At 43.8% G+C, this 26,885-nt stretch overlaps 3 protein-coding genes across 5 annotated transcripts in view; 2 read left to right on the plus strand and 1 right to left on the minus strand.

The window, feature by feature from the left end:
- Nucleotides 1-26,885, plus strand: part of mob2a (MOB kinase activator 2a) — a 60,124-nt gene that overhangs the window by 11,965 nt on the left and 21,274 nt on the right. Inside the window, exon 1 of one of the 3 annotated variants that reach the window (XM_063901362.1) lies at nucleotides 9,242-9,478. The exons of 1 other annotated variant lie outside the window; for it this stretch is intronic. In XM_063901362.1, the coding sequence (XP_063757432.1) occupies nucleotides 9,441-9,478 (38 nt within the window). In that variant the 5' untranslated portion in view covers nucleotides 9,242-9,440. Of the gene's footprint in view, nucleotides 1-9,241; nucleotides 9,479-18,631; nucleotides 18,998-26,885 lie in introns of those variants that run through there. One more of the 3 variants, XM_063901371.1, reaches the window with a different exon arrangement.
- si:ch211-236l14.1 (uncharacterized) lies at nucleotides 9,674-14,300 on the plus strand. Its single transcript, XM_063901348.1, has 9 exons — nucleotides 9,674-10,376; nucleotides 10,677-10,754; nucleotides 11,209-11,314; nucleotides 11,613-12,349; nucleotides 12,483-12,666; nucleotides 12,937-13,194; nucleotides 13,295-13,466; nucleotides 13,798-13,946; nucleotides 14,063-14,300. The coding sequence occupies exons 1-9, from the start codon at nucleotides 9,996-9,998 to the stop codon at nucleotides 14,248-14,250; spliced, it is 2,253 nt and encodes a 750-aa protein (XP_063757418.1). The 5' UTR covers nucleotides 9,674-9,995; the 3' UTR covers nucleotides 14,251-14,300.
- On the minus strand, nucleotides 14,062-16,245 carry LOC134876456 (uncharacterized). Its single transcript, XM_063901392.1, has 3 exons — nucleotides 15,731-16,245; nucleotides 15,026-15,241; nucleotides 14,062-14,850 (listed from the first exon to the last, which is right to left on the minus strand). The coding sequence occupies exons 1-3, from the start codon at nucleotides 15,976-15,978 to the stop codon at nucleotides 14,691-14,693; spliced, it is 624 nt and encodes a 207-aa protein (XP_063757462.1). The 5' UTR covers nucleotides 15,979-16,245; the 3' UTR covers nucleotides 14,062-14,690.

Raw genomic sequence — 26,885 nt, forward strand, 5'->3', positions numbered from 1 at the left:
GAGGAAGTGTGTGTGTAAACACGGTTAAGTCTGACTGACTGAGGGCTTACAGAGGGCCACACCGAGGAACACGCTCAGTCCTGCTCTTGATACACAAACTCATTACACAGCACTTCATTATAACGCAGTCAAGCAGCTTTTCTTTGTTGTGCCCCCAGCTGTAGTCCTGTTAAACGTGACATTCTCGAAGTCTTTTTTTTTTCACTGGTTGTCTTTGAGTTGGGCGGTTTGTGACAAATGCCAACACTGAGCCAGCCGCCCGGTAGGAGCTACGTTGAAAGCTAGCTGCGCTTAAGACTGGCTGTGAACACAGGGTATTATGAGGACTCCAGGCGTGGGTGCAAGGCCAGCAGCTCACTTTGCCACAGTTTAATCCATGAAGCCATGGGAAGGAAGGAAGGAAGGAATGGCTTTGTTTCGAAAAAATCCAAAAGATGTGTAATAGGACAAGACAGAGATGTTGGTGCAAAGCCATTTAAACTCCAGCTGGGAATGAAAGACCATGTTCCTTCTTTATCGTTTTATTCTTTCATCCCCAGTTTTTATCATCCTGGTCTTGTTTTCTGCTTCTGACCTGCACTCCCAGCAGGGGATTTCTCCCTTACAGTAGCTGCCTCACACTGGAGGCCCGACTCAGTCATATATCAGGGGGAGTGTGCGGAGCAGAACACGCTACTACAGATTAGAGGTGAGGAGTGTGCGGCTGATTTATTACCGGCCGTTAGCTGGTTAAATGAGGCTAAGTGCGCTGGCCTGCTCGGGGAGGTGAGATGGAAGAGATTAGCCTACAAAAAGAGCAGTAGAGGGAGAAGATCTGCAAAGTGAAAAATGACTCCTGACCTCCTGTCTCTCGCTTCTCTTTATCTTCTCCCTCGTCGCTGCGCTGGTTCGGCTTTTGAGAAGCGGCCAACACATTCTCTCTGGTTGTTGACAGTGGTGCTTGTTCTGTGTGCAGCGAGGCAGCACTGAGCTTGACTTGGTCACTTTTGCATAACCAATATACCAAAGGTCAAAAACACAGCTGTTTTTAAAGGTGCAAACCAATGGCTTCTTACTTTCGCTCTGTGACTTACTGTGTCTGATGAGGAGGGATTCAATGCTGGGAGGGAATACTATATATGAGTGTTAACAGAAGCTCAGCAAATTTGAGCCACAACAAGGAATGAGAACTGTATAAAGAGTAGTTGCATTTCTATCATCAACTATCAGTTTGCATTTATTCTGATAATGGGTTAATTGTTTAAGTTAGATTCTGAAAATGTGAAGATTTTTTGAAATATCTGATAGTATACTTAATAGCTTTTGAGTTTTCAACTGTGAATTGAATACAAGCTATATAAACCGATCCTTTTGGGCAGTGTGAAATTATAACGGGTATATTTTTCCTATAATCCGACATTAAGACAAATCAGGAGACATTGTTATACTTCTGACGTACTAAAATCATTAGCATCATTAGTTTTAGATTAAAATAATCATGTTTTTACTGGTGAAATGATTTCCTATGTCCTACATTTCAATTAATTCCACGCTTCTTTTATTGGACTTTCCCTGCTTGGTAAAAGTTCATGTCTGTCAACCCAACACAGGTGGATTGCCCCTTATTATTCTCGCATTCAAAACAGTCCCTGGGACCTTCCTGACTCCACTTCAAAAGCCAGCATTTGACACTCGCGACAGATAGAAGTACTGAAGGTCTATGTATGACTCTGGATGAGGCTACATGCGTACTGACGTGTGTGTGCTGGATATCCGCTCGATAAGCTGTTTCTGTCCTCAGATGACGTGTCAGTTTGCACGTTAGTCTGGTGTGCAAACTTCCGTTTCCTCTCATAGAAGAACAGTAGGTCAGGGGTTTTGGTCCGCTCTGATTAGTTAATGTGTTGCTCAGGGCCGGAGGGGAGCGGGCAGAAATACACTGCACTGCACGCAGCTGGGACAATTCACAGAATCACTGAGGATTGCATGTAAACTCAGTGAGGTGGTAGGCACTCTTTCAAGAGGAGAACATTTCAGTCTTGCTGCGTTGCCTTTAATACTGTTAAAGTGAGGCTTGGTGCAGTCTGACACTGAATGACAGAAGCTAACATTTTGGAGGTCACATGGTCTTTTTTGGCCTCTGTTCTTCCCCTTTTATCTATGCTCTCACTGCATGTATTAGCTTGTTTGGACTGGGACTGGGCGTGTGTCCTTACCTGTATCCGTGGCTCTGTTTGCATATGGCCTCATGTTTGGCGTGTGCGCGTGTGTGTGTGATTCCTTTATCCCCCTGTCTGCCCCACCCTGTACTGTAACGTGCTCTCCTATCCTCCTCATTGTTCTGCCTCCCTGCCAGTCTAGGGAGTCTGAAGCAGTAGCTAGCAGGAAGTCTTCAGCGCTGAAGGCAAAGCACAAACACAGGAAGTTAACGCTGCCTTCCTCATGCAGTTCTCCAGCTGGGCGTCTGTCACTGCGCCACAGTTTATCAGAAAGCAGCAACGTGAGCACCGTCTTTCACCGCTGCACGTGTCTTTTTCTGTCTTTGGTCTCCTCCATCTTGCTCAGTTTGTCCCCTTCACTTTCAGTGATACCCACTCTGACTCCCTGCAGCTGCACTGCCTGCCTGAATATCGGTAATTAGCCTTTGTGCCACATTTTATATTTGCTAATTCAACATTGAAGTGAAGTGGCCTCTGGGAAACTGGTGTGACGTCATGCCATGTACTTGGCCAGGAAATGTACAAAAACTGTTAGCATTAATCACTATTAAAGCATGATTAAAGGGATCAACACACGCTCTCTGCTGCGTTTTCACACGAGCCAGGAGATTTTAATAGATTTAAAGGAATGTCGCTTTTACATTTTTCCCATCCTTTTTGATAAGCCTGTCTCAGCCTGCTGCTGTCCGGCCAGAGCTCGAATCAATTACTGACTTTCATTCAATCTCCCTGCTTCTGCAGTGCTGATTTTCAGTTCTTTGTGTTTTGAACACAGCTATCACCATACTGATACAAGAGTTCCCACAGACCCTCAAACCCTTGAAAGGCTTAGTATTCGTATTTCGTATATAAAACTTCTCATCGAAAAATTGTGAAAATACTTTTACTATAGTACTATAAAGACTAAATCTTGCTTTATACCCCACCTCTGTAATCCTGAAATGGAGATCTTTATTGATTTGGCCACCATTTTACAAAGAGTAAAACTATCAGGCCTCTGTGATTTAGCTTTGTGGCTGCTTCCAAGGAGGATAACCTCTGTTTTTGATGAAGCTAATGGGGATACTCATTAAGGAAATTAGATTAAAATGACCCTGAAAGTTATTCAAATGTCCTTTAATCTAATATCCCAACATGTGATGACACCCAGTAATAGCTTGCCAGGCTCTTTCTTTCATCTCTTGGCTGGTAATATTAACAGTTAGTAGTAAACATGCCACAGCTGAGGGACTTATTTGTTTAAAAATGCATGCAGTTATCTGTGTTGCAACTCTAGCTTGACTTGAAGAACTAATAGGTTAACAGAATAGGGATGTAGCATATTTCTTACCACAAGAGGGCAGCACATACCCAGTACACATGACTTCTGAGTAGACAGGGAAGTGCTGCTAGGAAAATGAGTACCTGTCAGCAGTTAGGTAACTTTGTTTGGTCAATCATATTGATTTTAGCAGGCCATATGAGTTCACTGTTTTCCAAGAGAGGGTGGAGCATACTTAGCTGTGTGTTTGTGTGTGTGTGTGTGTGTGTGTTATTGAGGAGACAGAAAACAATTCAAAAGAAAAAGAGCTGTGGCAGAAAGTTTGTGGCATGAAAAGAGATGTAGATCAAAGTGTTTTGAAGAACAGAAGCGGGCAGGGGAAGTGAGAGAACCAGAGCGATCCAATGAGCATGAAATCAACATGTTGTTGCGTAATCAGCGCTCGCAGGCCTACCCAGTGTGCACCGGGGTCTGTCGACTCTTTCCAGTGCAGTACCACATGACCCTATTAAACTGGCAATACCAGTCCACCACCAGCCACAGGCAGACACGGGGATCAATAGTTGTGTTCTTCTCTCTGCAGAGCCACGGATTTAATTTGTCTTTGATTATTTTATTCATATTTAGCTGAAGGATAAATTGGATAAATGATTTCTCATTCACTGCAACAGAAGCATTGAATATCTCCACCTCTCATCATAAGTTTTTTTTAAGGTTTTCTACCAATGTGAAACCTTTCTCAGCTTATTTTAATATTATTTGTATTCTTTTTTCTTTTTACAAAAGATCCTATAGGTGTTCAACCACTCGCCCTAGTGGTTTCCTTACCACTACATTCCTCCTTTCTCTCTCCATTCATAACATGCCTCCGAAGACTCACATTTTACATAGCAGCAGTACCGGACGTCACCCATGCGTCAGCGTCACTGCATCGCTTATCTTTTTCATTTTTCTTTTTTTAATCTTCTATCCTGGCCTCCTCCCATCCATCACGGGTGCAGAGACTTTGTTCGCATGCCATCAATACCAGAGTGCATACCAGTCATCGGGACATCAGTGATGGCCTCCACCTTCAGCCTGCTGCCTTTCTCTCATCACTGCTCTCCAGGCCCAGCATGCCTCACTTGGCACCGCAGCCCCAGAGAGAGAAGGAGAAAGGGAAGAGGCTGGTGTGCTCACTTCACAACGGTGCATTTGTTCTGGTTAACAGTAGGTGGCGTCATAGACCTAACAACACAAAATGAGTGCTCTACCAAAAAGGGTCCAGGATAGAGGTGCAGACTGGTGAACATCCCAAACAATCAGTGATTTTCCCTTTGTGTTGTATTTAATTGTATACGCAAATTGCACATGAAAAGATTTATTTTCACAAAAGTTTTCGTCATGTTTCAAAAGTCTTCTCCAGACTTCCCAGGAATCAAATTAAAGTAGTGAAAAACGAATTTAATTAGTTTAATTATATTTCTAACCTAAAAGGTCAAAATAACTCAAATCATCCTATAAAAAGCCCACTTTTGTCTATTTTTCACAAATGTTAAATGTCATCTCCCTGCAGGCTTCTTTAAAGCATATGTCAAGAAAAAACAAGTAAAACAATCATAATTGTGATGAATATATTAAGATGAATCATTTTCTCTATAAAATGTATATTGTCACTGGCTGTCTGACCAATAGTCAATCAAATGCAGACTTATAACTACTAATGGTTCCTACATAGCTTTGGTGTATTCCAACTTGTAGCAGCAAAATAACTATGGAAAATGAATGGGTGGCACTTATTTCTTTAACAAATTAGATGGATTTCCTTAGCTGGCGCTTAGCATTACATTCCAAAATGCCTGAGCCGTGACCGGTGCATGGGTAAAGTTGCATTTAATTTCCTGGAATTTAGATCGAAACCAAAGCTGTCTAGATATAGAAAGATAATACTGATTGGATGCAGAGGGCAGAAACACACAGACATAACATTTGCCTTTAGGGGCATCCAGGAGACATCTGAGAAAATGTCAACATTAGCGCCATTCTGCCCATTATTTTACACTTAACTGTCCTGTAATGAAAGACCAGTATCTCGTAGTAGGACTATTTTATGAGAAGCTCCCTCAGCTTAGTAGTCAGTGTTGGAGAAAAGTAACAGAAGCCTACATGGTGACCAAATGGACTGGGCTGCACGGTATATCTTTCGACATTGCGATGTTATGAATAGTCACACGATAGAACAATTGCAGAACATGCAATGTCCACAAAGGCAAATTAACTCAAACACGCCATGCTCCACCGGCCATAGCCCATTTGTGTATATATTATATAACCTAATGAAATGTGACATAATTATCAATTTCAAATGTCTCTGTTTGTAGTAATTATGTTTAAGATACAATATATTCTATCAATAACATATTGAATGTGCTACTTTACAAGTTATTTTTTTGAAGAAAGAAAAACTGTGCTTTGTGATTGTATGATGGAAGTTCTGTAGTTTTTCATACATTTATAAACAGTGCAAAACTTATTCAATGTCGTTTTTTAATTTTTATTATCATGGTTAAAATGTGCAGACAGAGAGGCAGACCGACTGAAGTAACTATAAAGGTGAGTTGTTAGTAGTGTTCCCTCACTATAGACCAGGCTGTATGTGAAAGACGGACACACAGACAGACTGACAGACCCCTGGCGTCGCCCAGCCTGGCCGTATATATAGGCCCTTTCATACTGCACTTCTTGGCATGGCCCCAGCTCACATATACCTCTCATTGAGCTCAGTGTGTGTTTGTTTGGGTGTGTGTTGAAACATATGGTGCTGTGTGCATGACAGAAATAGTACATTCATAGTACTTGGCAGCAAAGACCTTTATGGTACATTACATTTCATAATACACACATCTTGGTATTTTCACAAGATCCAGCCTCTTTTTTTGGCTTTACTGTTGAAAGCAGTGTGTGTGCGTGTGTGTCTGCTCTGTCGCTATCAGCTGTTTGCTAGAGATATTGGCACACTGTCCCTCTAAAGATCTCCTCTCACATGCAATAAAGTTGCTGGAGCCACGTGTGTGTGTGCACGCGCTGCGGTTCAGTGTGTGCGTGTGCGCGCGCTGCGGTTCAGTGTGTGCGTGTGCGCGCGCTGCGGTTCAGTGTTTGAATGTGCAAAGTATTCCTGGAAAGCCTGTGTGGGAGTGGAGGGGCCAGGGCTATTCCACAGCCAGTGATTAGTGTTTTTTCTGGAAGCTTCTCTGTCACTTGAAACAAGGCAGAGAATGAAGACATGTATTTTATTTTATCCTTGATCTTAAAGAGTAAAGGTGCAGCCTTCTCCTCAGATGAGGAAGAAGGCATGCTTTTTTAACGCCATTTGTATGCACAGACACACTTAAGGCCCACAACATTCTTGCACAACATGCACCAGGAAGAGGAATGTGGACAGGGATTGTACTGGACGGACAGAAGGGAGGAGAGGGATGGGGGGGGGGGGGGCTTGAATAGAATTAAGGATTGCCAAAGGAGCAAGAAAGCTCAAATTAGCTAAATGAAGGGGACTGCGAAAGGAGCAATAAAATCAAGGGAAGCTAAGGTGCAGGCAATGAATAAGTGCAGGAAGGAGGAATGAATTGAGCCTGAATAGGAGGGAGGAAGGAGGGGTGTTGTTTTGGAACCGCATCAATAAAGCTCTGGCTAATTGTGCCTCTGTGGTCCACAGTGTTCTCCTCTTTTTTTCCTCCAAGCCTTCTCTGTCTTTAGAGAGTATTTTCATTTTCTGTCAACCATCTTCCTCCTTTAGTCATCTAAGCATCCTCCTCCTCCTCCTCTTCTCCTCCCTCCAGTGGCTGTTGTGTAACTCTGCAGTGACTGAAGGAGCAGCAGCAGTGATGCCATTGATCAGCAGTTCTGGTGCCAGGCTGCTCTTTTTGTAATAAACGATCTTGGAGTCGTTGAAACCGAGCCTGAGTGCTTTTGCGGCAGTGCAGGAATCACACACACAACTGCACTCCCATGATGTAATCCTGAATCACCCTGAATGCACTTAAACTCACCACTTGCCTGATTCATCTTTATGTACTGGAATCCTTCCAGACCTATACACACAAAAGTTAATCACAAGTTAGTTAATTCATTATTTATTAGATGGATTTTCAGTGATAGATTATTTTTCCTTTATTTAATCACTGTCAAAAACATAGAGGATTTAAACTTTTAAAGTTTTCAGCTAAAAATAGCTGCTTTATTATTTTTTTCATCCACAAAGCTTCATAAAAGTTCTTAAAACATATTTTAGTCTCGACAACTATTAAAGCACATTACATGTAGCCATAAAAGTCATGGATTTGAAACCAGTTTTGGACTTTTATTGTATGTCTTCCTCCCCACCTCAATGCTTCCTCAATTGGCTGTAAGAGAAGCCCATCTGGTCTTTCCATTTTTCAGTCTTTGTGGTCTGGCCCTCAACATATTCCCACTGTCTTTCTCCCCATCTATCCTTCTCCTTTGCTTTCTGTTTTTAAACCATTACCATAAAAATCCAAACTTGACAAAACAAGAGCTCCCTACCTGAGCTGTAGCTTGTGTAAACACCCACACATTCCCACTGGCGTTAAGATCTTCAGGGGCAGTGAGCTCTCTTCCCTGAGGGCATGCTTGAGGCAGGAGGTGTCTGGGTGCAGCGTTAAAGATCACACTTCTCCATTGTAAAGTCATTCCAGTGTCACCTCCGTGTCTGCTCAAAATTCACTTTAAATATTCCCTATATTTTACATTCCTGCAGCTCATTTTATTGTCAATTCTCATTGTGTTTGCCAGAGAGGATGCTGAAAATGCTGCAAAGCACCAATATTACGCTCCAGACAGTCTGCAATGTTGGTTCATTGTTCATGGTTGCTTGTCATTGTCCTCACAGCTGCACCTGGTGGGAGTTCAAGAGTTCAATGGTGGCAGAGATGAAAAGATAGTTTTATCAGTATTGCAAGACAAATAGCCATCTGTACAACTATTTCTTATCTATTGGAATGAAGTGAAGTATACTGAACTGAAAGCCCTTATTTTTCAATTTGTTTTAATCCACTCTAATTTAATCCATGTGCCAATCATGTAACAGTTAAAAGCTGAAGCATGGTTACAAACTTTCTGTATAGCCTAATGTGCTGTAAAGTGGACTTTGTGTGTGTCCATTAGAAAGACACGTACTTAAAGGTGTACGGGCTTCTTTGGGTTTAAATGGCATTAATGGATCCTCAGCACTATTCTTAGCCTTAAATCCGTCTCTCACTGTTCAGGTGGCGACAGGAGCTGTGTTGTGTTGGTGGAGTCTGGTTTGTGTTAAGTATATGGAGGAATATAAATGTGTGAGTGTGTGTGTGTATATATAGTTCCTTAGATAGGAAAAACAGCCTCCTCGAGACCGCGAATCGGGAGAAGGAGGAAGCTGGCTGGTATACCTTCTTTTATTTAGACGGGTTTTTTTTGCTCCGTTTTATGTCGCCGAACCGAGCCGGAGGAGTGGGTGTAGATGTGGACGTTTTGAAAGAAAAGGTTCAAGTTTCATCGGGTCTTTTTTCAGGAGTAAAAAAAGCGGTGGTTTACGTCAGCGAGGCTCTGCATACAAAGCCGACCCAGCCTCAACCAGACTCCGTGATAACATCACGAGATTTTATTTTTAACATCACTTGGCTACCGATACGAGCTCTTATTGTTTGAATCGAAACGCATGCAGTCTGAAGAGTCGTTAACCCTGCCCCACGGAAGCCAAACCGAGGGGGGATTGAGGGAGGAGGAGGAGGAGGAAGAGGAGGTCTGGGAAGAAACGATAGAGAGAGAAAGGTGCTGGAGGAGTGAGAGAGGACTGCGACTCCGTATTGTTCGGCGTGTGTTTGTTCGTTCTGCAGCCGTGCAGAGCTCACAGAGACTCGGCGGGGTTTGTTGCTTTCAGGCTGCGACAAAAAGCTGAAACACCGTCAATTCTGGATTTCTTTATCCGTTTCCTGTCGTCCAGGATGAGGTTTAAAAGGAACGGGTCCTATACGCTAAATAGGTAAGAGAAGTGCTGCAAATGTTCGCGGTAACTTGATAATGTGTTATCCATGTGGAGGGGACGGAGGCACGATTTGGGATGTGCTCAGCTCATAAACCACTTCACATTGTGTGTGTTTCCGCACAAGGGTGCCCATAGTGACTTTTTTTAAAAATATCCTACAATATCTTCAATAATGCTGACTTTTTATTACAACCATATGTTAAAGACCTCATGACACCTAGAGACTACCTTTTTTTATTTAGTCTAAAATAACTTTTATTTTCGATTTGAAATACATAATTGTGATAAATATGCCCGGTTCTCTGTTATTTTCGAAATTTGTACGCAAGCCACTGAAATCCACAGGCCAGTGTCTTGACAACGTTCCAACATAAAGATGACGTATGCTCCGGAACGCTTTTAGACCTGATTGCACCTGCTGCCACCCTTGACCTTGATCATTTCTAGTCACAGTAAGTCGTACTCGCAGTTTTAGCATCTTTAAAGTTTTGTTCTTAATATTTTTGTTGAGAACATGCCTGAGCGGTGTGTTGCAGCGTATTGTTCAAACACCAGGGAGAACGGTTTTACCCTTCATCGGTTTCCGAAAGACCCTGCTTTGTGTGAACTCTGGACGCAACAAGTTTGTAGGACAAGAGCTGGTCCGAAAGGAACAGTATGGAAGCCAAGCTCGTCGTCTGTACTTTGCTCAGCGCATTTTGAAGAGGAGTGCTACGACTCGATCCCCGCTCTGAAGGAGCAGCTTGGTATTGATGTTCGTCTGAAGAAGGTTTTGCTGCCCAATTCGGTTCCGCGTATATTTCATCGAGGGACAAGCTCGAGGTTAGCCCCGGGGGCGAACGGCGACGTCAAGAGCCGGAGGTCTCATGCTCTGGAGAAAAGGCAGAGATTGGAGGTACGTACCTTCTTATTTTGGACTATATTTTAATAATGGAAGGGAAATGAAATGCAAAGGAATGAGTGTTTGGCACTGTGTAAACAGCTTGCGGTGGTTCTTCATAGTTGAAGTTGGCGCTAGCTCTGAACACTTCAGCTCAGCTGGCTACTAGTGCTAAGTGCTTTAGCTATTCAGCTAAGTTCACCTCAGAGTGTTAGCAAAAAGTCAAGTCTCAAGTGTTTGTTTTAGGTTTGCGGTAGCGTTTTTTTCCCCCTCCAACTCACGCTAAATCTTGTGATTTATTTATTTATGTTTCAGGTACTACAGGAATGCCAGTCTGAGTATGTTGCTGAAGAGGAAAGCGATGACTTTCCTGACGGGGACCCATCTACTGATGTAAGTTTTCGGAAAGCGTTCAGGTCAACTAAGTTACTGACTAAAGATTTTATTTGACTAACTACACACAGCATTACAGTATATCAAGTGCCAGTGCCCCCTCTCTCAGACCTTCACCCTCACCATCTCCAGAGGTGTTAAAAGTAAAAGTACTTTTGTGGTGTAATTACAACAGTAGCACATATAACATAACCGTTACACCATTTACTCCATTGTACCTAACTAGATAGATGGACTGTCATTACTGAAAAACACTAAAAACCTAACAAGGACCCACCACAAACTCAATTCAACCAGTGCAGAATCAGCTGATTGTAAGACAAATACACTGGTCTACTTTTTACTAGGTTACCTGTGTTGGAAGGAAACTCTATTTTTTAGTTTTTTTTTTAACTTTTACACACACACACATATGTATACACACATTTATTTATTTACTTACTTATTTATTCAGGTGAATTCAACAGAAGATCAGCACAGTGACTTTTCCGTTCAAGTGTGTCTGAGGCCACCAACAAGGACGGTGGCTATGCAGTTCAAAGGAAGGGGACGGACTAAAGGTATTTTATCATTTATGTACGTATTTTAGCCAAACAGATGTCCGGGGAAACGGGTCTTTTCAGCATTGCATCTTGTGTAGATAGATACATCACTAATGACAATCCTTTTCTATGTCAAACATCTATTTTCACATCTACACAAGAATGTTGGAAAAACTATCTGTCTTAGGAAAAGACTATTTTACAATCTACAAATTTACTAGTGCGAGCAAGCTTCACAAAAAGTTGTGTGTATTGAATGAAGATTTCCTTCAAGCTGACACTGATTTCTATATACTAAACATTGTTTTTTCCCCAGGTGTGCAGGCTACTACATCAATGGTCACTGTTGGGACTCAGACTGAGGATGACTGCTTTTGCTTTCACAACACCGACAACTCAACCTCTTGTGGCTCTGACTCAGATGACAACATGTCGACAGATGATCCCGACTACAAGCTGCCGTCCTCTGATGATTCAGCTGAAGAGAGTCCTGAACACAATACTCCACCAGTGCCGCCACCTGAGGCGCCAGCAGGTAGCGTTTTTCTTGTGTTCTGGGAATGCCTGGTGACGCTGTTGTCAACATGGTGCAGCTGTGGACTTTGTGGGAGCAGGTCACTGTCCTGGCAGTGTAAAGAAGTAGGAACACAGTTGCAGGTCACCATCCAGTGCGGGGGATGTGGGAACCAAGGACTATGGAACAGTCAACCTTTCTTCGGCAGAACAGCAGCTGGGAATGTGTTGTTGTCCGCTGCCATTCTCTTCAGTGGGGCCACTGTCACCAAGGTGCTGCGTGTCCTATCCAGATTGGGCGTTGCTGTGATGTCGGAAAGATCGTTCTTCAGACATCAGGACCAGGTGCTTTTCAAAGCTGTGAAGCGAGTTTGGGGCGAGCAGCAGTTTGCCATGCTCTGTCTGCTACAGGCAGAAGGGGAACCCATCGTGTGTGGTGGTGACGGGCGTGCCGACACCCCAGGGCATTGCGCTAAGTACGGCACCTACTCAACAATGGAGCTCCGGAAAACAGCTGTTATTGACGTACAACTTGTACAGGTACATTTCAGATGTATTATGCCTCTATGTGAGTCCTGCCCAGTATAGAAAACACACTCTTCTGTCGTAGTAAGGACAATTTTATACTAGTCAATGTTATGCTCATCAAAATCTCCTGCTTTTTATGTTTTAGAGCAATGAGGTTGGAGGGTCCTACCACATGGAGAAAGTGGGACTGCAGCGATCCCTTGAGAAAGTCCAGGGCTTTGTGGATGTCGGAACTCTCGTGACAGACAGACACATAGGCATCAACATGATGATTAGAGAGGACCATCCAGACATCACGCACCAGTTTGACATATGGCATGTAGCCAAGAGTAAGTGCAACATGTTTAAACCTGTTTAATGTAATTTTTAAGAGAGACTTGAAGCACTACCTTGACATTCCTTTTTGAAAGATATGATTTTTTGGGTTTGGACAAATTTTATGTGTGAAATCCTTGTGTGTGTGGAGGACAGGGCCTATTTCAGGCTATTACAGGCTGTTCATGTATCTAAAAAGGGTTTTAGTTATGCCCTTGGAGTCAAGACCTTCAAGCAGTACATTAGATTTCTATTTATTTATTCATCTACACATGTTTACTCAGGTGTCAAGAAGAAGCTGCAGAGCCTTGGACAAACTAGAGGTTGCCAGGACCTCAAACCCTGGGTGGGAAGTATTATAAACCATCTGTACTGGTCCGTGGTCTCGACGCCTCCTGGCAGTGGACAACTTGTGGTGGACAAATGGACATCAGTCATCGATCACATCCACAACAGGCACACCGGGTTCGAGGGACTGTTCTCTTCTTGTGCGCACGGAGTCCTGGAAGGCAGGGAACAGCGTAAACCGTGGCTGAGTTGTCGTTAGTATACTCCTAATGTTTATTTTACAGAGATTGTGATCACAGTATCATGTTGCATCATGTTGCATAATTTACATGTATTTTGTACAATGTTCTTCAGATACGAAGGTGTCTATTGAAGTGGAGAAGATCATCCGGAACAAGAGGCTGTGTGCAGATATACAACGCCTGTCCCCGTCACACCAGACATCCTACCTCGAAGCATTCCATAGCGTGATTACCCACTTTGCGCCAAAGATGTGCCACTTTTCATACAAAGGGATGGAGAGCAGGTAATCAAAGAAATATTCCGTGAAACATTCTTTTAGGACATTATTACATTCTATTACATTACACTTGCCAGACGCTTTTATCCAGAGCGACTTACAATCGAGGACAAAATCACAGCTTGCAACATTTGCAGTGCACAGGAAATGTACATGTCCTGAAGTGGTTTTGTAGGCAAGGGTCAGGGCCTTGTGCCTGGTTTGGGCAGCCACTGTTAGGCAGTGCAACCTGATAAATAGAGGGGTAACATGGGCTCTTTTGGGTTGACTTGTTTATGTTTCGCTGTTAAGAATGGTCATCTTGTTCCTGATTATTCTGTTTGTGTTCTGTTCTTAGAGGGATCCTGGCTGCTTTGCATTTCAACGAGAATGCCAACAGGGAGCAGCGGAGCAGACACGATGGCGAGATGATGTTCAACCTGCGGTATCCAAAGTATAAGAAGGGCGGCTACATTGTGAGGAAAGTCTTACAGGAGCCATCTTTTGGTAAGCATAATAGAAAGTTGATTGCAGATATGATTTGTATTTTGAGATGTACATAGTCGTGTGTCATATCTATGGTTGGATTAATTTGAACCTTGTCCCATATTCCTCTGCAACAGGCTATGCTGAAGAGCTGATGCGGATGGTGGAGGCCATGTGTCGAGGTGAGGACTACAACGGTGATGACTTTGACATCCCAGACCCGTCCCCTGTTACAGAGCCACTCAATGCATCATTCGAAAAGCCGGATAAGAGGGCAGCAGTCAATGCACATATGACCCGCTTTAGCATTACAAATAACACCTAAATGTACACATGAGAACCGGACTGAATGGAATAAACACAAACTTAATTTCATCTTTGCCGTGAGTGCTTTGATTTACTGTGTTGGGAACCTCCTGCTCCATCCTCACCTTGGTGTTCTGAAAAGTGTCATTACAGGGTGTGTAGTATGTCTGTGTTGCTACAGTTTTCCCCCTTATCCATGTGGGCTTGTATTGCATTGTCCCTGAAGTACAGCACATCTTAGACACCGTATGATCAAAAATATCAGCTACCCTTCCATGGTGAAGGTGTAAATTGATTTGCTAGGCCTATTTGTTGTAAGCTGTTGTAAGTTGTAAAAATGAAGACACATTCATGTGAAGCCAGAGGTATCATGTATTGACATTCATTTTCATGTATTTACAAACTCATGTATTTAAACTAAAAAAACAAAATTAACAAGTTAACAGCATACATGTATCATCACGGGCTGTTGGTGTCCTGGAACCCCCTGTAATCAATGGAGGGAAAAGTTCTCCGGATACACCACACCACACAGGAAGGTATGGGGACCCTGACATGTCTTCCCAGGTACTCGTAGCACCATCGCACAAACTGTCTGTATCCAGTGTACCTCTTCCACCTAAAAGTTGAAAGAAAATCAGAAGAAAAACACAGGTGTTTTAGATGTAGGCCTAGGCCTACTGTAACCTACATGACAGTTCGTTTTACGCATACATTTACGTCATTGGTGATATCAAATCATACAATTCCTACTAGTCCATACAAATGATTTTACAATAGGATTGTATACTCACTCGTTTCCCTCTACATCCCCGTATTCTTGCCGATAGTGGAAATGTGCGGTGCGCAGAACATGCAGATTCAGACAAACTGGCTCAAAGCCAGAATGTTCTGTGATGCAGCGGGTGTCTGCTCCCTCCTCCTCTCTCCTCTCGCACACTCTTGACTGTTCGCGGCAGCACACCGACTCCACTACCAGTGGCATTGGCTCACATCTCCCACAAGAACACCTAAAATATAACAGATAAAGGCAAGGGGCTTGAAACAATCTTACAATTGTCACAGAACTTTACAAAGTGTCAATGTCATGGGTTGATTCGCGTGAAAAGCCGACGTAGAACTAGCCTAATCGCGGAAGGATGGCCACTGGTCAGGAGCTAGGTTATAGCATAGGCTACTACTGGGTTATAGCATAGGCTACTGTATGAGTATGACGCAGGGCAAACTAATATAGTAGACCTAATTGGTATTTTCATCGCTCTCAAAAAAAATAACATAACTAAATAAAGATTAAGACTATGACAAGCACCGGGAAACAACAATGGCCCTTTGCGATCTGTAGGCTAGTAATGGTGACTATTTGGCTAATTCTGGGAGGTGAGGAGGCAGACTGCACACACACATGCTCGCTGGTGCAAACGCTGGTTGTGGTGGATATTACAAAGTACAATATCTTACGGAGTGTTCATTGTCAGAAAAGTGAACAAGAAGGAAGTTACCATTCCACGTGCTGTAGTCTGCCAAAATCCATAGGCATCCGACCGTCTGCCACAGCAGCACCACCAACAGCGCCTTCTGCCTCGCCATCCGAACTTTCCGTAGAACCCTGTGGCTCCAACTCATCCAAGTATGGCTCGTATCTATAGGGCATAACGCCCCTCACATTGTCCTCCAGCATTGGGTCGGACTCTGCCACTTCGAAAAATGTGTCAGGATCCGAGGATGAATCGGAGTTGTCAGAATCCATGTTGTTGACAGGTGTCAGGATAGTCGTGAGTGACAGGTGGGATAGTGTCTTGACCAAGGAGCCGTTCCGGAGTGTACGTCATAGGTCATGTGACTGACTAATAGGAAGGTCGGTAGCAGATCGCAAAAATCGCACTTTTAAAAGGCCGTACAAACTCAATTTCTCTATCATAATGATTAAAACCAACTTCAAGTGACTATTTTGTATGTGTACTTTCAATGTGTGTATGTATATTACTTTATTTTCCACGTGTCATGAGGTCTTTAAGGTCTTTTGAGGATACAGCTGATAAAAAAAAAACTAAAAAAACACTGAATGTATATGAAATTGGAAAAATACAGCATGTTTGTTCATTTTTGATGATGTTAAAAATGCACTTGTTACTTGTCTTCTCAGACATTGATGATATCATGTCTATTCCTCTCAATGGTACCTTGATTCCACGTGTAGTTCAGTCTGTGAGGTTTGATCAGGAGAAACCTGTCTGTCTTGCTTTAAGGGGTGGGCTCTAACTCTTTTGTCTCCTCTATTCCATTATGGAAAACACCAAAATGATCTTTCCTCTCCCTCCTTCTTTATCTTTCTCTCCTTCTTTCCCCTCCAGAGAAATACCTCCTTCTTGCCTTCCCATCACCTAGCAACTTTGTATGTGTTTGTGTTATGTGTGCAGCAGTGTGAATGATGTGCGCTGTGTGTTTCTTCCTCTTCCCCCCCTAACTCACTTTCCCTTGACATGATGCAACAGCCTCTATTCATGTCCTGGCGTTTCTAAACCCAATCACGAGTTGGGTCTTTCCCCTGCCAAGTGGTTCGGTCTCCCTCTCTGCCCCCCCTCTTTGTGTTATCTCTCCCAGTCACAAGTTTATAAGAAGCATTCTTTCTTTGTCTGCCCGCCATCCGCTAACCAAGTCCCACAGCCTTCTTGAATCAAGCGGATGTCTTGCTTTTATTGTTTTGTCTGGATTTTGTGATAAGAACCAAACGTTTGGAGGAAGTACACAACACAAGGCGACCCACGAGAACTTTCTCATATTGTTTAAAAAGTGACAGTTGATTGAATGGCAGTTTCACTTCTTACACTTTCCCTGTGGCACTCCCTTTCCCCTTCACGTTGTTCCTTGGCATATGGCCTTCCGCTGTACTTGACACACACACACAAAACCCACATCCTGACTCTGGCTTTTAGGTACTGAAACACAAAGCAGAATTAATGAGTGCTAAACACCCATTCATCACACAGCTTAAAATGTGGTAACAATGTGATCGCCTGTTATACCCACCCCCCTTCTTCCCCTTTCTGTTTTCACTAAGGAAGTGTGTGCAAGACAATTGTGTGTTACTACCCCCCCCCCCCTGCATCCTTGTGTTACATGTGTTTATGTGTGTGTGTGCAGGTGAGAGGGATGAGGTAGTTGAACAGTAAGAGAGGAGGCCTGGTAGCTGCAGCTCCTGGTGATATGCTTCTAGGGAGGAGGAGGTGTTGGAGGAGGTATGACGTCATGGGGTATAGATGTGCTTTGCCGGGCAGCCGCGATCCGTCTTTGTCATCTTTAATTTTAAAAAGAACATAAGAAGAGAAGATCAGCAGAGGGAGGAAACGCTGTGTTGTGCACATTAGTTCGGTGAAAAATATCCTCTTGCTCTGGCTTCTGTTAAATTTGTCTCACTGTTCAGGAGCTCTTTGATAAGTTGCTGACAGAATAAGAGAAGTTGCAGTCGCTAAATAGCCGCCGTCTTCTGAAGGTGACTGTTGTCTCTGCCTCTGTTGTCTCTCAGCCTTGTTTTGCTGCAGTGATTTGTTTCCTCTGAACAGGGGCAGAGTTTGACATTGAGCATCAGCTGCTCCCTTCGTCATGGTCGGCTATCCCTTCCATTTTAGACCTTACCGCAGTCCTTATTCAAAGTGCTTGTGTGCCTTTTGATGAACAAAGAAGCAAGTGAACAGCTGATGACAAAAGAAAGTGATTGCTCTTATTAGGTGATGCTGGTAAGAAAGGAGAGAGGTGTAATGAGGCCCATGATTCACCCAGTGTGTCCTTCACCTTGTTCGGCCAAACCACAACACAAGCATTCTGCAGTGACTGGCCGACTTTCTGTGGGCTTGTCTCTGCACTAGCCCCCTCCCCTCCTGTACCGCCGCATCACTTGTGTGAATGAACGGTCCATGGTAACGGTATACGTGTGCATCCCGTGCTGCATGCCTTCACACGTGTGCACTGTTGACTGAAGAGTTGAAAATTAGCCATCTGCTGTTATCATTTGTCTTCAAATCACCGCACGTGCAAAAGCATGAAGGGGCTTTCTCCTCACTGCAATGATTCACTTTCCAGAGAGCTCTGACAGGATTTGACTCCGTGTGTTTGGTCTGTATGGGCGATGGGTGGAGATAGGATGTATACAGATGGCTGAGATTGCTGCCTCCCTCCTCTCTGTCTCTTGCTCTCGCTCTTGCTCTCTCTCCCCCCTGCAGTCCACCCTGTGCTGTCCAGCAGTCAGCAGTTTGTTTATGGGACGCTGTTTGCCAAGCTAATCTTCCCGCCTTTCAAGTGGAAGCCAGCAAGGGACTGAGAGAGAGAAAGAGGGAGGGAGGGAGTGAGAGAGAAAGAGAGAGAGAGAAGTGCAAGAGTGTGAAAGTGAGGCAGTTGCAGTAGTTGGAAAGGAGAGAGGGAAAGAGAAACATGCTCGGAGCAGTGTGCCCGCTTTTGTGAATGTGATTTTGTTTTGAAAGTGTATTTCTGCGCGTTTGCTCGTCTCACTTCCTGAACGGCCTGTCTGCATCCCTCGCTCCCGCCGTCCGTCCGTCCTGCATGACTGGCGTTACAGCTAGAGGCCGTTGCTCTTCGAACACACAAGGTGCTATGCCGGAGCTGCTGCACCTGTAGCCAAGTTTGCACGAGAGGAACGGGGGAGGTGAAAGGCAGGAAGGGAGCTACGGGTCGGTCGGAGCCTCATCACCCCGGCTCTGCTACACCACTGACCGGATGGGGGTTCTCGTGTGCTGCGACTGCTTCTTCTATCGGTAGTTATTCTAGTTTTCATCCCTTGTTGACCTTTCCTTCCCCTTTACTGTTGTTGTTGTTGTTGTTGTTGTTGTGGTCATGGTATGTAGCTGTCTGCATTCTTTAACTCACATTGTCAGACCTTGATTAACTTCTCCATCTGACCCCCTCCTCTCCTCCCCTCCCACATTCAGTGTCTCTGTTATGCTGCTGCGGTTTTGTAGGAGACATTTGAGGACAGTGCTGCTGTAGCAGGCAGAGATTCTGCTGTAGTCAGACACAAGGGTTATCTTGCCTTGTGGGAGGGAGGGAGGGAGGGAGGGGGAGGGAGGATGACTATGGGACGGTGACGGCACATAGTCATCCTCCTCTTGCTGATTTAACAGGGTTATATGTTGCAGGTTTCGGTGTTGGTAAGGAGAGAAGATAAAGAGAGGTTGGAGTGAAATGGCATGCAGCCCAAAGTCAGCTAGTTCGTCAGCTGGGCTCAACTTCTCCTCTCGCCCTCCTGTGTGCCCCTTTGGCTGTGCTGCACTGTTTGTTTGGACACAGTGTTCCAAAAGGGCAGGGAGGTGCTATTTTCATTTTTTCTGTTTTGGTTGTTTGCACAGCATTGGCTTATCAGAATGTTTTTCCTGGTCATTACCGACTGAATTGCCCTTGGTTCTACCTGCAACCACATCTCGGTTGCAGAGCTGTGCCTTGTTGTGCTTGAGTTTAATAAAGATTTAGGTTCTGCTCTCTGTCAGTCGGAGCAGAAAGGATCTGGTTCCCCTTTTTGTGGCTCTAGGGTTAACCAGCCTCAGCCTGCCTTAACTGCTGTATAAAATCTAAATATAACTTTTAAGTTCTCTTAGGAGCATTTGATGGCGGGGGTAAAATTGTAGCTTTAGCACAGACACACACACAGCGCAGAACAGCTGGATTACATTAGGCCTTGCCATGGTTCAGAACTGTGTTTACACTTCACTGCTACCTTTAGTATGAATAACAGCCGTGTGTGTGTTGTATGTGTGAGGCTAAACATGTGTTATACTGTAGGCCTCATTGAAACACGCACACACAGAAGCTTTGTGAGGGAAGGGGCTTTTGCCAAGAGCACTTAGGTTCTTTTTGTCTCCCAGTCATGATCAAGACAGGGTGGGACCTGGACAGCGCACTCATGTCTCATGGGCTCATTAAGCCAAAATGGGCCGTCATGTCTATTTTTAGCATTTCCTCTCCCTTGGCGTCTTCGACAGCCAATCAGGCGGCTTGGCAATGATGCTGTATGGCTTGATTGATGTGTATTTTTGGAGGCACACCCATCCAAATGGGTCCTTGTTGACCTCGGCCCGGGCCATTTCTCCGGCTCCGGGGCTCTGGTGTTCCAGCTCTCAGCAGCAGCATTGTGTGGAGCAGAGACTGCTGCCAGCACCCCAGCGTCAATTTGCCCCAGACAGCGGCAAATTTAGTGAATTTCTGCCTAAAATTGCAAAGGTATAATGGAATCTCCATGTAATTTACTATAATATCGTTGAATGATGTGTGCATATATACTCTTAGAAACAAAGATGAAGAAGATTTCCCATTTTGGGACTAATAAAGGTATTCTGAAGAAGATTTCATGAAGCATTTTCTAATCACAGTCATGTAACACAGCATATGAAATTATTCAGCATTCATTTTTTAATATACCGCGTTGTTTTCTTGCCAATATTTGTATAGTAATAGTAATGCCATCCATCTACTTAATGCCAATCAAAAGTCTGTTTTGAAGCTGGAATCAGTTATTTTTGTTGGATCTAATCATAAATACTGGACACAGGAAAAACAGCCTAAAGAATGTGTGACACATCATACTGTATCTCATGGGGTTCATATACAAACGCAAAGTCTGAAAACACTTTTCTGTGACCCAATATCGCACCTGAAAAAAGTGTACTGTACTCTCATTAGTTTTGCATTCAATGAAGTATATCTAACAACAAAGTAGCCATGCTTTTGTTTTTAAGCTTGGGTTTGTATGTCAGGCTTGTGACACTATTGAAATGTTCTATAGAGGACCTTACTGTAATATGTACACATAAACACTTTTTCTATTTTTCAAACAAACTCGCCAGATCTATTTCAGGGCCTGCTCTGACAGAACAGTCCTGAGGCACAGTTTGAGTTGAATCCCGGGTCAAGTTCTCATTCAGCTTTAATCAGTTTTCTGCCTTTTTGTTTCTGTTTCTAACCCTCTGCAATAACGTCAATGGATCAAGCTGTTACCATCAATTCTCCGTATGAAATTTCAGCATGAAACAGAAAATCAAATGTTCCTCTTTGTTACGAGGATAAACGTGTCTGTGTGATATTGCTGTTGATGTGTTGCACTTAGACTTAGAGACTCCATCATAGTACAAAGGCGTGAGTGTGTTTGCTGTCAGTTGATCAGTTGGTTTTATAATATGTGGTGGGGAAAAATAGTTCTGAGTTTGTCATCTTACTGCATGTGTTGTATTAGCAGAGCGGGCCGTACTGTTTTCCATGTGTCTCTCATTAGGCTATCTTTGGCAGGCCTGGTTTCTTGCAGAGCATGGCAAGCAGCTCAACAAGGCCGCCATTCTCCACCAACAAACCCCACACTGCCCTTCAGTCCGGCAGACTCCCCTCCTTGTGAGGCTGCTCCGTCACTCAGATGGGACTGAATAGAATGGAAGTCTTTGGGGAAAGTTGGGCTAAATCAAAAGCTATTAAAAGCCTTGCCTGGAGGAATTGGATGGCAATATTTGCTGTGGCTGTTGCGCTGTATAATCAATCTGCTTTGTCATTTTGGCTGGACTTCTAACTGCAAAGCAAGATGCACCCTTTAATTTTGAAACCAATTTCATGAGAAAATAACTCTAAAAAAAATTGTAGCTTTGGTTGTGTCTAATCGGTTATTGGTTTGCATTGCAACCCAACTTTCCAACTTATTTTTTATCATACACTACTTCTAAACCAGAGGGGCTCTTGGAGAGTGACCCGTCAAGGACAAATGCCTTATTTTTATTGTTAATTTGTATCCGCCCTGTGATTCCGATCCACACTACACTCTTCCACCAAGTTTCATAAAAAGCAGGACTGTAGTTTTTAGGTTATTCTACAAACAAAACAAACCAACTTAAAAGCTCCTTGGCTTGGTAACAAATGGGGCATGCAGGCCAAAATCAACTATTGGAACTCATTGTAGCGAGCTGCACACCTTTAGTAATAAACCCCTATAACTCGTTATTAAGATGATGGCTGCTCCCAGATGAGCGCAGGTTAGAACAATTCCATCTTTGGATTTCCTTACCTAGATTTCTGGCTTGAATGACCTTTTTTACTCTGCCCAGCTTGTCTTTAGTTTACTCCTCCTATAGAGGGCACAACGCCACAATATAAGCAGCCTGTCAGTCTATACTTGACTAACTGTCCTTCTCTATTTCCACCTGCCCTCGAGTCCCTGCAGAGAGCAGACCTCACACATTGGGCCAGTTGCATAACACTGACACAGTGCATGTGTTTTTAGGAGCGGCCTAGTCCTGCTGGCTCAGGATATGAAAGAAGCGATGGCCTTGCACTAACCTCACCTCCGCATTTAGACCCACACAGTCAGCATGTGCGGTAATGCTCACGCTTAAAGGAAAAAAACACTGGACGTCTTTGCATCTCCTTTGCTATTGAAGCCATAATCAGGTTGTTCAGGAAGAAAGCGAACCATAGCACACTCGGATGCACTTCCTGATTAGGACTTAAATCAGTGCTGAACAGACAAATATTAAGTGCAGCGTAGTAAAGTGAAAGTTGTTTGTGTGAGGCAGCAGGTGCCCTGTAAGCTTGGACAAAAACAGCTGCTTGGTGGGCCGATTGGAGAATGGCTTCATTGTGTCTGGCTCTGTTTGTAGGTTGGTCAGGTGGCAGGAAAAAGGTAAGGCAGATTTGAGTATCAAAACAACATCCTGCAAGGTTTTAATAAGTGCAGAGGTGGCAGAGAAATGTGTCGTAGCCGTTGTTGCAGCAGACCATGGCTTCTCCGTGCTGCTGCTGGGAAAAAGAGGCCCATTTTAAAGAGAGACAGGAAGTGCCTGGACGCCTCACTTCCTGTTTGTCAAAGTTTGTCCCAGGCAAGAGTGAGGGGGAGGAGGTGGTCTGTTGCACCCTAATTGAACGGAGAAGGTGGTAGGGAGTAGGTAGGCCTTCCTTATCCGCTGCCCTTCTCAGACTTAAGCATACATACTAATGTATATACCTGCCTGCATAGCTGTGTAATTGCCTCTGTGCTGCAGTGCCTTTGGCCGCCATGCCCCCTCATTTATTTCAATTATCTACCATCTGACATAGCGCTGCTACCAAGAAAACACCAGAGCGAACGATGAGGAAAATTGTCTCCAGAAATGCAACTTTATTTTAAACAGATTGTCGTATTTCGCATCCTTAAAAGCACAGCTGCATCCCACCTACGTCACGCTCAGATTCACACACATCAAACTCCTTTCTTGTGAGACTGCATTTAATCAGAGTAGCTGTAGGGAAGAGGTTGCTCCGGAGCGAGCAGGGAAGCTGCAGATTGCTGACTACAGCATGTTCTGAGGTGACATTAGCACCATTTGTTATGTTCACTTGCAGAATAGGCTTGCCAGTAAACAAGGAATAACCTTAAAAGCCCTTTGTGTACCACTGCAGCCGCTATGGTTTCTGCCTGTGTGTTTTAATATATCTTTTTCTGTTTTGCTTTGTCTTTGTGTTGCAGACAGATGTGCACAATGCTTTTAAAAAACGTCTTATATCCCTTTGAGAGCGATGATGTCGCTGCATAAACTAATCCCCCCACATGGGAGCCAGTTACTCCTCTAAGCCAATCAGACGCTTGTTAACACCTGAATCCCATGACGCGGACACACACACACACACACACACACACACACACACACACACACACACACACACACACACACACTCACACTCACACACTCATGTTTCATAGAGCCACTGACCTCATCTGCTCGTAAAAAGGGTCAGATTAGATTGTTCCCGCTCATCATTTACCATCGGAAGTGATACATCTTTGAAGGACAGAGAAAAATGTGAACGTCAGTGCTCATTAATAAACTGACGCAAGCAGCGGACCACACACACACACACACACACACACACACACACACACACACACACACACACACACACACACACACATCCCTGCTCCAGGGACTTATATTGATTTGACCTCTCCTGTGTGTCCTTTCTGTCCGTCTCTCTCTTACTTTCCCATTCAGCGACACCGATAGCAGCTGCCTACGCCCACTTCCTTCCCTCGCTCATTGATGCACCATCTGTACACGACAGGACTGCTTTTCGTTTGGTGCTGTATGTGTCGTTGAGGATGTGAAAAAGTGCAGAACTGTGGTTCCACTATCATCACAGCAATGCCCTAAAGCTTTGGCTGGAATTTCCATAACATTGGCTGCCTCTTCTCTTTGTCTCTAAGACCTTCCCTGGGCCGGCCCTTCCTCTTTTCTTTCGTGGCCCCGACAGAAACACACAATGCAGTCGTTGCGTCTTTGCTAAAAACACCACTCTACTTTTGCCCTCTGACAAACACATACACCCAGTGTGTTTTTCCTCCTGATTGTCCTCTGGAAACTATTTCCTGATATATCCCAACATGCTCTTCTGCTGAAGCTAATTACAGGAAAGCAAGTCTTTGGCTGGAACACATTTATTGTGAGGAAAAAAAGAATGTAGCATCTGGTGTGTTGCTCTGTGTGACGGAAATCGCTGTGGGCTAACCATCAGGACCTGGTGTTGTTGAGCTGCTGCTGTTGTTTGGTAGCAGTGTTATTGTTGTTATGAGTCCATGGGAGGTGCTGGTGGTTAAGTATCCTCCTTGGAGAGATCCCAGAGAGGTGTTGCTTCTTGCCACACAGCCACATAACCCTAGGTAAACCCATAAGCTGGTTAGGGGCTGAAATGCACACAGGCGCGTTCTCACCAGAGCTGACTGGCTCATGTTTTCCACCAGCTTGATTGTTGGTTTGTTAATCAGTCAGATGCTCGTCTTCACCTCTTTGCCCAATCCTGGGTGTGACCACTTCCTACGCCTTCATCTACTCAGTGTTAATCAAACTCACACAATGGACCAGAGTTTCCTCCGCTATCAGATGGGGGCGAGATCTCGTCTAGTCATCAGGAAGCACATTTTGTTGTCCGTCTTTTATGTTTAGTTTTTTTAATGGTACCATAGAACATTAAAGAAGGTTTTTTTCTTTCTAAAATGCAATTGTCTGTGTACTCACAGCCCAGGGTCAGAACTATTAGAAGATTAAAGAAAGCACTATGGCACAAATTACTTTTTAAAATGGTGTGTGTGTGTGTGTGTGTGTGTGTGTGTGTGTGTGTGTGTGTGTGTGTGTGTGTGTGTGTGTGTGTGTGTGTGTGTGTGTGTGTGTGTGTGTGTGTGTGTGTGTGTGTGTGTGTGTGTGTGTGTGTGTGTGTGTGTGTGTGTGTGTGTGTGTGTGTGTGTGTGTGTGTGTGTGTGTGTGTGTGTGTGTGTGTGTGTGTTGATATGCACTGGCTGTACTCTTCTGTGAAAGTGTCCTTGTTCTCTCTCAGCAGATGTGAGTTGGATGTTTTTGAAAGCCAAGCAGGGCCTCTCAGAGAGCCTCTGCTGCCGTGGCAACTCCAGCGATGAGCTCCTGAGATAACAGCTACTGTACAAAACGCTCTCGAGCTGACGAACACATGATGTTCGCACACTCACATCTGCGGGGAACACTGCTAATGAGATGATGCACGGACATGAGTGTATTCTCAGAAGCCCACGTCATTTACACAGATTCAAAGGATACTTCACAATAGAGGAAGGTCGACAAGGAGATGAGGAATACATTAAGTTTCATCCTGAAGGAAACCACATTGCTTCTGATTATACTTAAGAAAATAGTTATTGAACCAGGTTTCTTTCTCGGTTAGTGTTTTTACAGCAGTCTTATAGAAGGTTATGCATTTCAGTTTTTATTTAAACTGTTTTCAAAAGGTTTTGTTGTCATTTACTCTGCCTTCATTGAAATTGTGATTTTTCATTTTAACTCTGTACAATTTCCTGTTATCCCACAAATAATAATACTGAGAATTTATCTTTGTTATTTATGTTTACGCACCTGGACATTTTGTCACAATTTATATTTTTTTAAAAAGTGAATCAAAATGTTAGCCTAAATATTGAAATGATAGAAAACCATTATAAGACCCCAACACTTGATTTAAAATAAAAATTTCAAAATATGATTGAAAGTGACTCATTGAAAATAGTTATACTAAATGAACAAAAGATACTTTTTGGAGATATAATGAAAACATTTGAATTGTGTAGAATATTATGTAAATACAGCTTGTTTTCTATTGGTCAGTAGCTCCAGCCCAGCGAGTTTAGACCACGTCACTAGTTTCCTTGTTCTCAGGGTCAAAGAGCAAACTGGGCACAGTCTGGGGTGAAATAACATCCCCAACACCAACGTCGCTCTGCTCACATGCCAGACAGTCTGATAGAGCTGTACTGTCTGCTGATGCAGGAAATGAGACATTTCCCCTGGGAAAGGGGACCCCTAAACCTCCCCTTTCATCCCTCTTCTATGTTTGTTATTGTTTGCATCTCACCGGCCTGGCAGAATGTTGCCTCGCTCTACCAGTTATGTCATATACCTAGAAACAGATTTGCGTGTGTGAAGAAGCACACTAATGTGATTTGACTTGTGCTCTTTAGGCACCGTGCTGATCTAATCAGCTGATTTTTAAATCGTTATCGTGCATGCTGACGTGATGGCTGCTTTGAAGGTTTGCCTCGTGGTGAAGCTGTGCCACACCTGTCCTTTTTATATAATGAAGATTTGAAGCATTTTTCAAATACTTGCCTCATTTCTTCCA

This window comes from Eleginops maclovinus, chromosome 2 (assembly GCF_036324505.1).
Source record: "Eleginops maclovinus isolate JMC-PN-2008 ecotype Puerto Natales chromosome 2, JC_Emac_rtc_rv5, whole genome shotgun sequence".
Lineage (NCBI taxonomy): Eukaryota > Metazoa > Chordata > Actinopteri > Perciformes > Eleginopidae > Eleginops > Eleginops maclovinus.

Excerpts from the sequence above, each read along its gene's own strand:
- si:ch211-236l14.1 (XM_063901348.1), top strand. The coding sequence starts at position 9,996 with ATGCCTGAGCGGTGTGTTGCAGCGTATTGTTCAAACACCAGGGAGAAC. Across the intron at positions 11,315-11,612 it reads AGGAAGGGGACGGACTAAAG|GTGTGCAGGCTACTACATCA; the intron begins GTATTTTATCAT and ends TTTTTTCCCCAG. Across the intron at positions 13,947-14,062 it reads CTTACAGGAGCCATCTTTTG|GCTATGCTGAAGAGCTGATG; the intron begins GTAAGCATAATA and ends CCTCTGCAACAG.
- LOC134876456 (XM_063901392.1), bottom strand. The coding sequence starts at position 15,978 with ATGGATTCTGACAACTCCGATTCATCCTCGGATCCTGACACATTTTTC. Across the intron at positions 15,242-15,730 it reads AGACTACAGCACGTGGAATG|GTGTTCTTGTGGGAGATGTG; the intron begins GTAACTTCCTTC and ends GTTATATTTTAG. Across the intron at positions 14,851-15,025 it reads GGGGATGTAGAGGGAAACGA|GTGGAAGAGGTACACTGGAT; the intron begins GTGAGTATACAA and ends TTCAACTTTTAG.